Source organism: Physella acuta, unplaced genomic scaffold, assembly GCF_028476545.2.
Source record: "Physella acuta isolate Inbredline_101_S28 unplaced genomic scaffold, ASM2847654v3 ptg001441l, whole genome shotgun sequence".
NCBI classification, from domain to species: Eukaryota; Metazoa; Mollusca; class Gastropoda; family Physidae; genus Physella; species Physella acuta.
This window is the reverse complement of record NW_026732956.1, coordinates 510,698-523,561: the sequence shown is the minus strand read 5'-3', so window position 1 is coordinate 523,561 and position 12,864 is coordinate 510,698. Positions and strand designations below refer to the sequence as shown.

General features: G+C 31.5%; 2 protein-coding genes across 6 annotated transcripts; one reads left to right on the top strand and one right to left on the bottom strand.

Annotated features, from left to right (window-relative positions):
• Nucleotides 1–9: 9 nt before the first annotated feature.
• Nucleotides 10–9,216, bottom strand: LOC131927814 (methyltransferase-like 26). Of its 5 annotated transcripts, XM_059283657.1 has the most exons (10): nucleotides 7,232–7,575; nucleotides 6,935–7,044; nucleotides 6,029–6,051; nucleotides 3,759–3,834; nucleotides 3,052–3,202; nucleotides 2,660–2,828; nucleotides 2,349–2,408; nucleotides 2,151–2,218; nucleotides 1,906–1,984; nucleotides 10–705 (listed from the first exon to the last, which is right to left on the bottom strand). In XM_059283657.1, the coding sequence occupies exons 4-10, from the start codon at nucleotides 3,802–3,804 to the stop codon at nucleotides 655–657; spliced, it is 624 nt and encodes a 207-aa protein (XP_059139640.1). In that variant the 5' UTR covers nucleotides 3,805–3,834; nucleotides 6,029–6,051; nucleotides 6,935–7,044; nucleotides 7,232–7,575; the 3' UTR covers nucleotides 10–654. The 5 variants fall into 5 exon arrangements, with proteins under 5 accessions (XP_059139640.1, XP_059139637.1, XP_059139639.1 ...); XM_059283654.1 differs by lacking the exons at nucleotides 6,029–6,051; nucleotides 6,935–7,044; nucleotides 7,232–7,575 and adding an exon at nucleotides 9,097–9,216; XM_059283656.1 differs by lacking the exons at nucleotides 6,029–6,051; nucleotides 6,935–7,044; nucleotides 7,232–7,575 and adding an exon at nucleotides 9,097–9,190 and having other exon boundaries at nucleotides 3,759–3,826.
• A 275-nt stretch (nucleotides 9,217–9,491) lies between these two features.
• Nucleotides 9,492–12,626, top strand: LOC131927794 (dynein axonemal light chain 4). The gene is made up of 3 exons (XM_059283622.1): nucleotides 9,492–9,649; nucleotides 11,485–11,568; nucleotides 11,856–12,626. Exons 1-3 carry the CDS (start codon nucleotides 9,578–9,580, stop codon nucleotides 12,018–12,020), a joined length of 321 nt encoding a protein of 106 aa, XP_059139605.1. The 5' UTR covers nucleotides 9,492–9,577; the 3' UTR covers nucleotides 12,021–12,626.
• The last annotated feature ends 238 nt before the right edge of the window (nucleotides 12,627–12,864 follow it).

Sequence of the window (12,864 nt, the reverse complement as noted above, 5' to 3'; positions counted from 1 at the left end):
ATTTGTGGGTTTGTTTTAATAAAGTTTTATTCAATATCTTAATAAAACTTTACATTCTACATTATACAAAAGACTAAAATTTTAAAAATATTTAACAACCAATGGCTTAAAAGATCGTTACAATCAAGCTTCCTGTTTCAACTAAGAATGAATTGCAGCACAATTAGATTGCCTTGCTAAATAAAATTTATTGCTTTTCAGTCTAGCATATAAACTTCAAGCCACTAAATCTAGTTCACTTTTTAATTCATTTACTACCGCCAGCTTGGTATTGCATGGCTACGCAACTTTTGTCATATGCAGTACTACAGAAACAGGTGAACTCTACTCCATCTACCATAATGACCAACAGTCAGATATGGTAATTGTGAACAATGCAGACGGCTGTTGTAATGGGAGAGGTATCACTTATGTAAATAGCTGAACTTGCTTAATTAAGTTTGTACTTTATTTGACAACAGTTTAACTAATACATATCAATTGGCACATGGTGGTCGGTATACATTTTAGTATGCTGAAGTATTTTAGTTCTGAAGTGAATTATCAAGATTGTATGTATGAAACTAAAATTGATACAGTGTATTTACTGACAAAGAATAGTTTGAAATATCTGTTGTGGTATTCCACCTAAGAGCCATCTTTTAATATCTTGTTTTAGCTGGTTTTTCTAAAGATGACACACTTGTTATTTGCTGGCATATCTACCTGTAAAATAAAATTGAAGCTTAACATTGACTCTTCATCATCAGTCAGTTTTATCAAGTTGTAGAAATTACTCAAACTTTGAGCAATTTATTAAAAGGATAAATTAATACAAGTTTAAGGTGATGTTTAATTTCATTTTTCATTTGCATCAGAATATAACAGGTTAGACCAGCAAGAAAAGTTTCTAAAAACTGACCAATCAACTGTAATTGAATAAGTGTTATGATTTTAAAGTTGAATATTTAAGTCCTTTTAAGTATAGTTTGAGCTTTATTTTTATAAGGAATAGGTCATACACTTATAATTGGTCAGTTTTTGTGAAGTGACCAGACCATGAACGTTTTTTAACCAGACTCAGTTCAATACAATTTATGCTTCTCTAATGTATTGCAGTATCACACAATTATTGTAGGCTATTGGTAGTAGCTTAACATGGCTAATATAATTTTCTGTTACTTTAAAATAATTCAGATATATAGTTTTTTTTTTTAAATTCACCATCAACAAAGATGGACAAAGTATCTAGATATATTTTATAAATGTAAGCCTACAACAGTAAAGAGCCTGTGAGTTCACAATAGTTTAGAAATCAGTAGGCCTTTTGAGCATACATGAACAATTGAATTTCAAGATGGCTGATGACACCACTTTTATTTTCCCCCAAACTAAGCAGTATCAAACATGTTCTTGGGGTCGCTTTGAGTGATCATAAGCAGAGTTTCTTCCAGGCATCTCTTCGGGGGGGCGAAGCCCCCCCGAAAAATTTTTACCGCCCCCCCCCCCCCCCCCGAACGAAATGAATTTTATATAATTTATATAGAAAATATATACTTTTAACAGTGTCCGCCCCCCCGAAGAAAGTTTACCGCCCCCCCGAAGATTTCAAGTGCCCCCCCGGAGAAAAAAGTCTGGAAGAAACACTGATCATAAGCTTAAAAATCAGCTACACTTGCTACAAGGAGTGTCAGGTTAGTCTAGTCCTGGCGGACTACAGTGCATGTGAGATAATGGTGAGGATGTACGGTTTGGGATATGTACATTTCTTTTATGATACTGCAACACTTTAGAGTATTTCCCCCCAATTATTTTGTTGTTGTGAAAATAAGTAACTGAAAAATATGGAATAATTCTGACTGAAAAATTAAAAAAAAAATTCAAATTCACATCCAGAACATATTAAATATCAGACAAAATACCAACCATTTTTTCTAGGCAAAGATTGTTGTCTTTAGCTAATTTTTCAAGATCTACAATATCTCTCACACCCCAGCTAGGGTTTCTGTAAATGATGATAAAAATACAGAATATGTAAAAAAAAATATGCATTTTTCTTCACTATTAATTGCTTGTTTACATGATATTACAAAAATATATATAACTGCCAAATGTATTGTGTAAACATGAGCTGCTGCATCTGGACAATAAAGGCAGCAATGTTTACTTACTGAGCTATCAGCTGTTGATTAAACCGCACATTGCTCTCTGGAGTTAACACACCGTTTACCTTATAAGGCTGAAAGAAAAAATGCTTTAGTAAATATTTACAAATATTACTTGATAATCATAAAGAAAATTAAACATTCCTAGAATTATTTATATAAATAGGTGGACACTTGAGTTTGAGTAAAAAAAAAGTAACTTACCCCATACATAAACAAAACACCTTTGTCTTTGAGTAAATACCCAGAAGCCTTAAAGAGACCCTAAGATTGATAGAAAAATAATTTTTACCATTAATATTCTGCAACAAACAAGATTATATTCCAAAATATTGTGTACTATTTAGGCATTAGATCGAATACTAATTCAATTTTATTCTGTCTCCTAAAAATTTATTTTTAACGCTTAACATAAGGATAAACTACATAACCAAAATTAAATTAAGATCAACATTATAGGATTCTAATGGATCAATATTAAAAAGAATGATTAAAACAAAGTTAAGAGACTGTACCACTGCTGATTCCCATGGAGATATGTGGATCATGTTGCTATTTAAAATAACATCCCAAGAGGATGGCTCAAACTTTCCCCCTGGCCATTGGTCTATTGGCTTGGTAACATCTATCTCAACTGGTTGTAAAACATTGGTTAGTTTTTTGTTTTCAATGTATGCAGTTATACTAAAAAAAGAATGTCATTCAGATAAATGGTGTGTAACACAAATTTAGGTTAAAACAACATTCAAAAAGATTAACAATTTTTTTAAACTTATTTATTTACATTTATTAAGTATCCCATCAATTCTAAAATTGTATCTGTTTAAAAGGATTTTAAAATCATCTTTGGATAGCTGAGTCAATGTTGCATACATTTGTTATTGTCCATTTGGATAAAAATGTTTACCTTGAAACACAATTTCTGTCGATATCACTAGGTTGAAACAAGACATGCTGAAAGTGAGCAGCAAAATGTGCTATGTGTTGCCCTGTGCCAGAAGCAATTTCCAAAACTCTGCCAGTTTGGTTAATGGGTGGTAGATAACCTTGCAAAACATCTAAAGGAATAATTTAGTTGGTGTTTTTTATATTTTGAAGCCACTTTCCAGGTTACATTTTATTAATGGAATACATTATTTATAACAATGTTACAAATATTCAATATTGAATAAAATAAGGGCTTATACTAAATATACTAAATATTTTAGTTAAATTTGTTGAATTTTTAAAAATATGACAAGATTTTAAACAATGTAACGTTGATAAAATGCTTAAAACTTATGTATTTTTAAGAATGTACACATAGCAATACAATATTCTTTCAACATTGTATCTTCTGCAAGTATCACATATTCGGTTTGGGCAGGGTTAGGTAGAAATACTAGCAAAAATTGTATCTGATGCCCCATTTAGCTATCTCAGAGGTACCAAAATATGTTTACCGAAAATGCATAACTTACAAACAAATTGATAATAGAAAAATGTTACCCTAATACTGATAGTTATTGGCTACATTCAAATAGTAGAGCTATCTTGAGTACAAAATAACCCCACCTATTATTTGCATTTTTACAACTATAATTTACAGTGATGAAAACAAAATACTTTTCTCACCAAGAATAGGCTGTTTATTCCTGTCTGCAGCACCAGCAACTAACATTTTATTTCTTATACGTTTTGACCTGCAACACTGTAGACATTTGTATTATTCAATCATTATAGTATACTAACCTAAAGCATTTTGGTGCAAGTATTTTAATATTAGGGGCTGTTAATACTATGCCATTTGAGCTATTTTTTACAGCTGTCTAGAGGGGACATTATGCTATATTGACATTGTAAATGTTTGATCTCTTGCAAGAAGGTGGAAGAGGGATGTTGAGTCCCTTACTAGTAGCCTCCCTTGATTGTGCATGCTGTTGAATGAATATTTGTACATAGTTGTAGCCCATGTTTTTTGTGTTATGTTAGGGAATAATAGATGTTCACCCTTAGATAGTCGGTTGATGTGTGTTAAGACAAGTGTTAATATGTGACAGGTGTTTGTAGTTGTACTAAGAATCCTTTTTTAAATTTTTGCTTCCATTTGTATTAACAGTGTTATATTATCTTTATCCTTATTATGTAAATTTTATTGTGATATCACAAGTTGTACATCCTAGGATTTTCTAGAAATTAGAGAACTTGACATCCATGAGATTATTGAATATTTGTCCTGAGATATTTTGCCCTGAACTAATTTGTCCTGGAGATAATTTGTTGGGTATTACTGATGTCAATGGACTCTTTCAAAAATAGTGTGTTTGGTGTTAGTAGTATTGTAATCTCAGGTTTAGTGTTATGGTCAGAATTAGGGCTGTGGTAGGACGGATTGATGGGATATGTATTATACGAGTGACACAGACACCACAATAATCATATCATATGTATTTTCTTTAAAAGGGGGTGTTATGTTACTAGTTGTTAGCTAAACACAAATATCTGTTACTACTGTCAATGATAACCCTAACTTCTGTCTATAAAATTAAATCTGTGATTACAATACTACTAGTACTAGACTAACAACCTTCTTTTGGAAGAGTTTCTGTTATCACTGTTAGTGTTAAGTGTACTGTTAGTGTTACAGTTACTGTTAAAGTGTTATTTATTTCATATGTCATATGATAATAATAGCGTGTATTTCGAAAATTGAAAATTCGTTAGTTTCGGGAGGAAAAGATACCGATCGACGCGTAATTTTTTACTGAAACTACTTTTTATACTCTGTGTGTGTCTAGGAAAAGTTTATTTAGCCTATTTCGATTTTAAAATTTTTGTGTTTATAAAAAATTTGGATTAACCTGCCACCATTATTTTTCCTCTTACATTAAAAAAAAAAAGTGTCTCCGATATTGGGAGTACACAACTTGATGACGTCATACGCGTCAAATTATATTTTCGGACTTTTCGTCATTTTACTATAAATTGTTAATGTAGTATTTTATTATGAGTTTGACTTATCAAAATTATATTTACTATACACAGCTAGACCTATTAATAATTGAATAAATTATTAGGCATAGGCCTACTGAAAACTTGAATTACAACCACCATGTAGACCTAGTAGTAGCAAATATTTTTTTTTTTATTATTAGATTTTAACATTTGTGTAGGGCCCTACATGACCAACAATTTCATACCAATACCATTGTCTAAAATAGTGAAAATGTTATAGTTTATATAGGCCCTCTACAAAGGTGTTCAGCTGCTTCTTATAGTTAGGCCTATAGATTATCAATATTATTAACCTTGCTTGAACACATTATAGTAAGTTGTAAAAATTCATCAATTCATCTGTTAAGCTAGTGGTACTAATTAATGGAACCATTATCTCTCACTATGATTATTTATTCATTCTAAATATTTAATATGTAATTTGGTGTCTAATAAAAATATATATATTTATTTATTGACTGCTTACTTCCAATAATTGTAGTTGCACTGTGAATTGCGCAAGTCTAGAGAAAAAACTTCAGCATAAGCTTATTTTATCAGAACATCTATGTGAAGGCTTACTCATTGCAAGTTGTTTTTTTTCTAGACATGTATAGTATTCATGTGGTAAGTGCAAACATGGTGTTACTCTGACAGACCTACCAGTATAATTTCTTATACAAGTACAACACCTGGTTTCAAATTAAAAGTATAAAAAGAACCAAAATGGTTTGCTTTCCAAAAAATATTTATTTATTAGATTTAGATGCAATTATATAAATTTCAATTATCAATGAAAAGTACAAAAGTAATAATGTGTTTAAGTTTAAGGTGTGAGTACAACAAAGTGATTTATATAACAAGTTTTAGTTGATGCAAATTAAAAAATGATCAGGTTGAATGAAACTCACCAGTCCAGGAAAGATACAAAAATCTGCAAAGAAAAAAAAAAGTTATTTGATTTGTTTACTCTATACTGTGTATCAAATTAGAATACCATAAGTAAAATATAAAAAAAGAGATAAAAAAAATAATACCATGTCATTACATACCAACCTTTATTTTTTAACCTACTCAATTAACTTGCTTTGCTGCGTAAATGTAATAGCCAATATAATTTTTATGTATTCTATAAAAAATCAATCACTACTAATCAAGTCAGCTATTAGTGACTCAGCAGGTAGGCAAAAGTCCTCAGCTTCATCCTCATCCGGTGCCCAGTAGCCTACAGTGTAGACAACAGACTTGTTCTTTTTAGCTAGTACTCTGTTAATAATCTTCACATAATAGCGATGCACTTTCTGATCATCTAGCTCCCACTAGTCAGTCAGCTGGACACCAACCAGGTCTTTACCACCCACAATTCTTGACAAAGAGGGTTTCCGCTTCTGTCAACACCACGAAATAGGGGATGGTTTACTGAGACATTCGATTTCGATCCAGACAACACATCATAGATGGAATTTTCAGTATCTCTGCGTTCCATAGCTTCCAACTTTTTCTTCATCTGCTTCATTCAAGATTGAATGTCTGTGTCTATTTTGTGCTGTAACTGGTTTGTGTCGATGACCCTGTCAAACTCCTCAATCAGTTTGAGATTCTCTGCCTGAACAATGTCATTCTTTACTGAGATCTTGACCCTTTCTCCTTAAAGCATCATCTATCTCCTTCAATACTCTGTCATTGTCAGCAAATCCATCTCCCATTTAACACTATCAATCTTGGTTCTCAATTCTCTTGCTGAAGATGTCCAGTTGTTCTTTGAAACCTTACCTGCAATTTAGCATATTTTATGTTTGAAATCATCAATAACTTACCCTTTCATGCTGTTTCTGCACCAGCCAATACCTGCTTTGACATCTGTTGTTTTTTTTTTCTTTTATGTAAAATACTTCCTCTTCCAACACTGGATCTGTGTCTGCTTTCTCTGCAATGATTTAGTATCTTTTTTTAGTTTACTTATTGTAGTAAAATATGAATTATAAAGGAAGTTTTGGGCAACTGTATTTTATAGCTGTAAGTTGATGAATCAAGTCATGACTTAGTATACTAAAATAAACAATTAGTGTTAGAAAAAAGTCTGTTATATTATTAGTCTATTACAAATTACTTACTCAATCCTCATCACTCCCTGTGGAGTATAGGGCAGCAACAAATCCCTGCCATTCCACTCTGTCCTGGGCGAGCCACTTTAGTTCATGCCAGGTCTTGCCAGCAGCTTGCACTTCTTCTTCCATCTCTCTCCTCCAAGTTCCCAGTGGTCTTCCCCTCTTTCGTTTTCCAGGCGGAGTCCACATCAGTGCCATGTTGGGGAGTCATCTTTTGCTCATGCGTAGGACATGGCCCAGCCATCTCCATCTCCTCATTCGAACTTCTGAAAATACATTTGGAAAATTTAGATATAGATATCTAGGCATAAGGTTTATTTTAAAATAAATAGACTATGCCTACTAGGTTTATTTCACACCAAAAAAAAAAAACATTTGTTTTTAAAATTGTGAGTCTAGTAAAAAAAAGTTACTATTGTTTAGAGTAGAGGTAAGTTAGAACTAGATCTAGATTCAATTACTTAACACTAAATAGGTATAATTAAAAGTAGTCTATAATTAATAATTAGGTAAATAATTATGATCACTTAAAGTACTGTTGCTTATCAGAAAGATCTGTGATTCCGATGGCAGATTGATTTCTCACTCAGATTTCTATCAAAGAGCTGCAAGACCACAGACTGAAAAAAAAAAGTAGATTAGAGATTCTAGAATCTAGAGTCTATATCTAGAAAATTAGATAGAATGAATCTAGTTAATAGAGAACTAGATCTAGATCTTCTAAAATAATCTAGATTAGATTAGGCTTATACTATACTACTATAGAATGTATAGAATCTACATCTAGATCTAAAAATCTAGAGATTCTATGATTCTACTAATTCTAGGTTTCATAAATTCATTAAATTGATCTAGATCTAGATCTAGTCTAGTGATCTAGCCTCTCCCTAGTGACCTAGTCTCCTAGTGATCTAGTCTAGCTTGACGATCATCTGGCTGGATCTAATCTAGACTAGATCTAGTCTAGATCTAAGAATCTAGAAGACTAGACTAGATCCTAGATCTATTTCACAAGATCTAGATCTAGAAGATAACTGGATCTGGATTTAGATTTCTAGATGATATAGATTCTAGATCTAGAATTCTAGATCGACTAGAGTAGATCTAGATATTCTAGATCTAGATCTAGATTCTAGGCCTAGTCTAGATCTAACTAAATCTAGTCTACCTAATGACACTATTAAAATTAAACCTTATTACTTTTTTTCGTAAAATAGTTTTTTTTAATAATGCTATTTTTAAAAAACTTAATAAATATACAATATTTTAAAAATCTTTTTAAAATAATGGCGGCTACAAAGCTATCGGTTCAGACTTTGCAGGTACATTTAAACGACTTGTTGGTGGGAAATTAGCCGTTTTCAGGCTTAATTTAAAGAAAATTTGCAAAACTCTGTCGAACAACCAAACTTTTAACAAGAACAAGAATCTAATTCAAATAGAAAAAAAATGCTGAAATTACCTCTATTTTTGACTGCAATAATCCGAAGAAAGAAAAACTAAATTAATAAATATCGTCCGCCAAAATATTTTCCAATATGTCAAGTAAACCCGAAGGGAAGAGAGCGTCAACAAAATGCCGGTTGGAACAAGCCGTTAGTCTATTTTTAGACTCACGCGCGGCGGTGACGGAAGCCTGGGACAAAAAGCGAAAGGGGAAGTCAGCGCCATTTTCAAAATGGTTGCCCTTAGAAATTACGAAGCCGCAATACACGCTACAATAATAATGTGGATGTAGATCTAGTAGTTATGTAGAAGTGTTTTCATTATGCTTCGACACAAATAGGTACTTAGTGGACGGTAAAAGAAATTAAAGAGCATTTTTTAGTTTAATGTAGATGTAGAGCTAAGCTTCGTTAATTTCGACGTACTAAGATCAAATTTTGACGGTAAATCGCACTGGGGCAAAGTTTGTGTAATGATTTCATGACATTGGTTTAAACATAGTTGACTGCAGTAGAAAAATAATACTGGGTTTTGCCAGATAAAATTTTAACTAAACTGTATAAACTAAGCTTTTGCCTAAATTAATAATGTAATAAATATTAATTTGCTAATTGTCTCATAATTTAAAACAATTTGTGAAGAAAATAGAGATATTTTATGCAAATATTCTTTCTATTTATGATATATTTAGAAATAATATATTAACTTTCATTTTGATTATTTGAAACAAAAAAAGATTAATACATTTTAAAAAAAACGCGAAATTCCAGCCGGAAACAGATATATTTTTGTAAAAACCTTTATATATACGCATGCGCGCTAAACTTAGTTACCATTTTTTATTCACATCTTTAACTCTTTGTAAACAAAAGCTGAGTGCGCTCAAAAGTTTCATATTTGTCAAAGATGGCCGAGACAACAGAAGAAAAAAAGGCAGATGCAGATTCAAAAAGAGTACATACATATCCCTTGATTCGAGTAAGTTTGGTCAACATCCAGAGCCAGTAAAATGAGTAATTGAGTAATCAATCGTGTGTAGTGTATGAGTATGATGACTCTGTACTCGGTACTGTACTGAACTGTACTCTAGTGACTGTAGTGTAGTGTAGTGACTGTGTAGTCTGTAGTTCCTACTAAAATAAAAAATATAAATCGGCCTACATTAGTACATTCCTACATTAAATTAAATTATACTATTAAATAAATAGTATTAAATAGACCTAGATTCTAGACCTAGGACCTAGGCCTATTCTAAAAACTAAAAATGACTAAATGTCAGTAATGATGAACTAAGACTAAGACACTAAGTTCGGTGACTAAGACTATGAACTAATGTCTAATTTAATTAAACTTTAAACTAATTTTTAATTCAGTAACTTTAGATAAGAATCTCTAGCTACACTAGTAGTAGCTAGAGTAGAGAATCTAGAATTCTCGATCCAGTTGTTTTTATTTAGTTGTGAGTAGTTGGTAATTTGGGGGGGGGGGGGTCATCCATAAATCATAAAATAATAAATGACATTACACTTGTAGAGGGGAGGGTGGTCCATAATTTTGAGATGAGGGAGAGGGGTGGTTCAGATGGGGCGACGTCACTTTTGCATTTTAAAAAAGCAATGTTAGAAAACTATTTTTAGCAGTCATTTTGAGGTTTAGATACAACTGTTCTATGTAGACGGAGTTCAGACAAGATTTTATAAAAATATCAATGTTCTAAGAAAATTCAACTGCAATTTTTTTGGGGGGGGGGGGGGGGGGTTGAGGCTGAGGTGTAACGTCATTTTAGGAGGGGGTCTCACTTTTTGTAACTGAGGGGAGAGGGAGGTAAAGACCGTCAAAAGCGCCTTTATTAACATTTTTGTCACATATTACCGAAAAAAATTCCAAAGCAAGGATCTGCCTATCATTCATCACATTAGTAAAAAATAAAAACACCTTGTCAAGTATTTGTTGTGTGACATCTGTAAAAACTTGGTTACGGCCTACTCTTGTTTGCTTTTAATTTTAAGTTAAAATGTGCTTAAGTCTCACCCAAATATGTAATAAATATTATAGGCCTAAGTTGTTAAAAATTCATTTAAATTACGCATGAAAAGTCAAAGTGTGATAAAAGCTTGGTAAACACTGCTTTCTTAAATAGAAACAGGTAGTTCTGATTACTACATTTCACAATGGCTTAAAACATTAGTTTTATCCCCCTACTTACTACTATGAAAACACAACCGGGCACATTGTTAGTTATGTGCTTCTAGCATTAGGGCTGTGTGAGATGGATATAAACAAACAAACCCGGAACTTTTGAGCTTATTAGGCTATACTACTAGATCAAGCTACACTTTTTAAAAACAATTTTTTACCTCTCCCATCATCACATAAAGCCAGACCCCTAAAATTGCTAATTTTCTTGGGTTTTTTATAACTATTTTTTTTTTAAATGTATGCAGTCATTCGTCATTGAGTATAATGTTAAATTTATGAGAATTTTGTGTTATGAAGACTGACATTAAAATACCTTGAAGATTCTTTGAGACTTACTGTGTTATTCTTCATTGTTAGGATTATAGATCACTTCCTATCTGCTTCTAGATGACATGCTCTTGCATTAAAATAATAAGATTTAAAGAGACCATTTCGCATTTCCCTAGTGATGAAACCAAAATAAAAGAAACTATTGTTTGAGCCAGAGGTCATTTCTGCTCTGCAGCCAGAATACTGCCAGTACTGCTATCCCAATATATTTAGTGTTTCTGATGCTTCCAAAGCATGATTTTACTGTTGAATAGCTGTTTGAAATAATTTTTTCATGTGTTTAGCACTCTGACATGAATGATGAGATGAAAACAGAAGCCATGGAATTGTGTGTTACAGCCTGTGAAAAGTTTGCTTCAAATAATGAGGTAAATTTCTTATTATATACTTTAAAAATAATTATTAAACTTTAAAAGGATTTTAGGACACTTTGTTCTAAAAAGTACATACATTGTAGTCATGTTGTGACTCCAAAGTTAAAAAAGTTGTGTAATATTAAGATCTTTGCTCACAGAATCTTTCTACCCTAATTTTAACTACTGGTGTTTTTTTGGTTGCTTAAAACATTTTGCGACTATCATGCTTAAGTACATATATAATTTGTTAGTAAAAGTTATTATTATTACTACAAACTGTATAAAAATTATATTTTCAGAACGCTGCTAAAATGATAAAAGATGCCATGGACAAGAAATTTGGTGCGTCATGGCATGTGGTTGTAGGGGAAGGTTATGGCTTTGAAATCACTCATGAAGTGAAAAATCTACTGTATATGTTTTTTGGTGGTAATATGGCAATTATACTCTGGAAATGTTCATGATTTAATATGTTGGATTGGTTGTGTTAAGTAAAATAACATCATATCTTTTGTTAAGGTAATAAAAATTTAATCTGTGTTATTATAAAAGTAATGCACTGGATGGATATGTTAATAATTTTAAACTCCATTGAAATTAATTAGACATACCTAATTAGTTTCGGGTTCCTATTTTATAATGAGTAATTGTTAAATTTTATTGTATGTAATGTTTCTGAAACAAAAGTGAGATGTGTGAATGTATTTTACAAATTGATCATTATAACAATGTTACACTTACATTGACAGTTGTTTTTTTTTTAATATCTACACACAAGCCTGCTGAAATTTAAGTTTATTCTAGATTTTTTAGAAGCACACTGGTGTTTGTTAAGCTATACATTCTCTGTTAACATTTTATTATTAGCTCAGGCTCCTTGAAAAACTAAACATTCCGTCCTATTGATGTTATACATCAAACATGTAAAAAAAACATACTTTTTATGAAGTTACTGGTTTCATTTTTTTTAACCTTGAATAAAATAAACTTTTACTAATTTTATTTGTTACTAGTGGTTTTCAGACAATATTTTTATGCTACAGCAACTATTAAAATTTATGGTTCTTTTAAAAAAATTTATTTGCTTTGTGTTTGTATATACTTGATAATTATTTTCAAATTGAATCAGGCCTACTTCTAATCTTTTAGAATTTTTCAACTTCTTTAAGTATTTTTCTAAACTTAGTTGTCAGCAAATATTTTATTGGAAAAGGAAAGTAAATCTTGCACATTTGTAGGCCTAGGCCACTCTTTCACTACGTCAAAAAAAAATTTTAAGTAGTAATTAAAACATTGCATCCTATTGTG

Coding starts and splice junctions, on each gene's coding strand:
- LOC131927814 (XM_059283654.1), bottom strand. CDS start 9,153: ATGAAATCATTACACAAACTTTGCCCCAGTGCGATTTACCGTCAAAAT. Junction 3,835..9,096: donor ACCGTCAAAATTTGATCTTA/GTACGTCGAAAT, acceptor AAATGTCTACAG/TGTTGCAGGTCAAAACGTAT. Junction 3,203..3,758: donor GAATAAACAGCCTATTCTTG/GTGAGAAAAGTA, acceptor TTATTCCTTTAG/ATGTTTTGCAAGGTTATCTA.
- LOC131927794 (XM_059283622.1), top strand. CDS start 9,578: ATGGCCGAGACAACAGAAGAAAAAAAGGCAGATGCAGATTCAAAAAGA. Junction 9,650..11,484: donor ATACATATCCCTTGATTCGA/GTAAGTTTGGTC, acceptor TCATGTGTTTAG/CACTCTGACATGAATGATGA. Junction 11,569..11,855: donor AGTTTGCTTCAAATAATGAG/GTAAATTTCTTA, acceptor TTATATTTTCAG/AACGCTGCTAAAATGATAAA.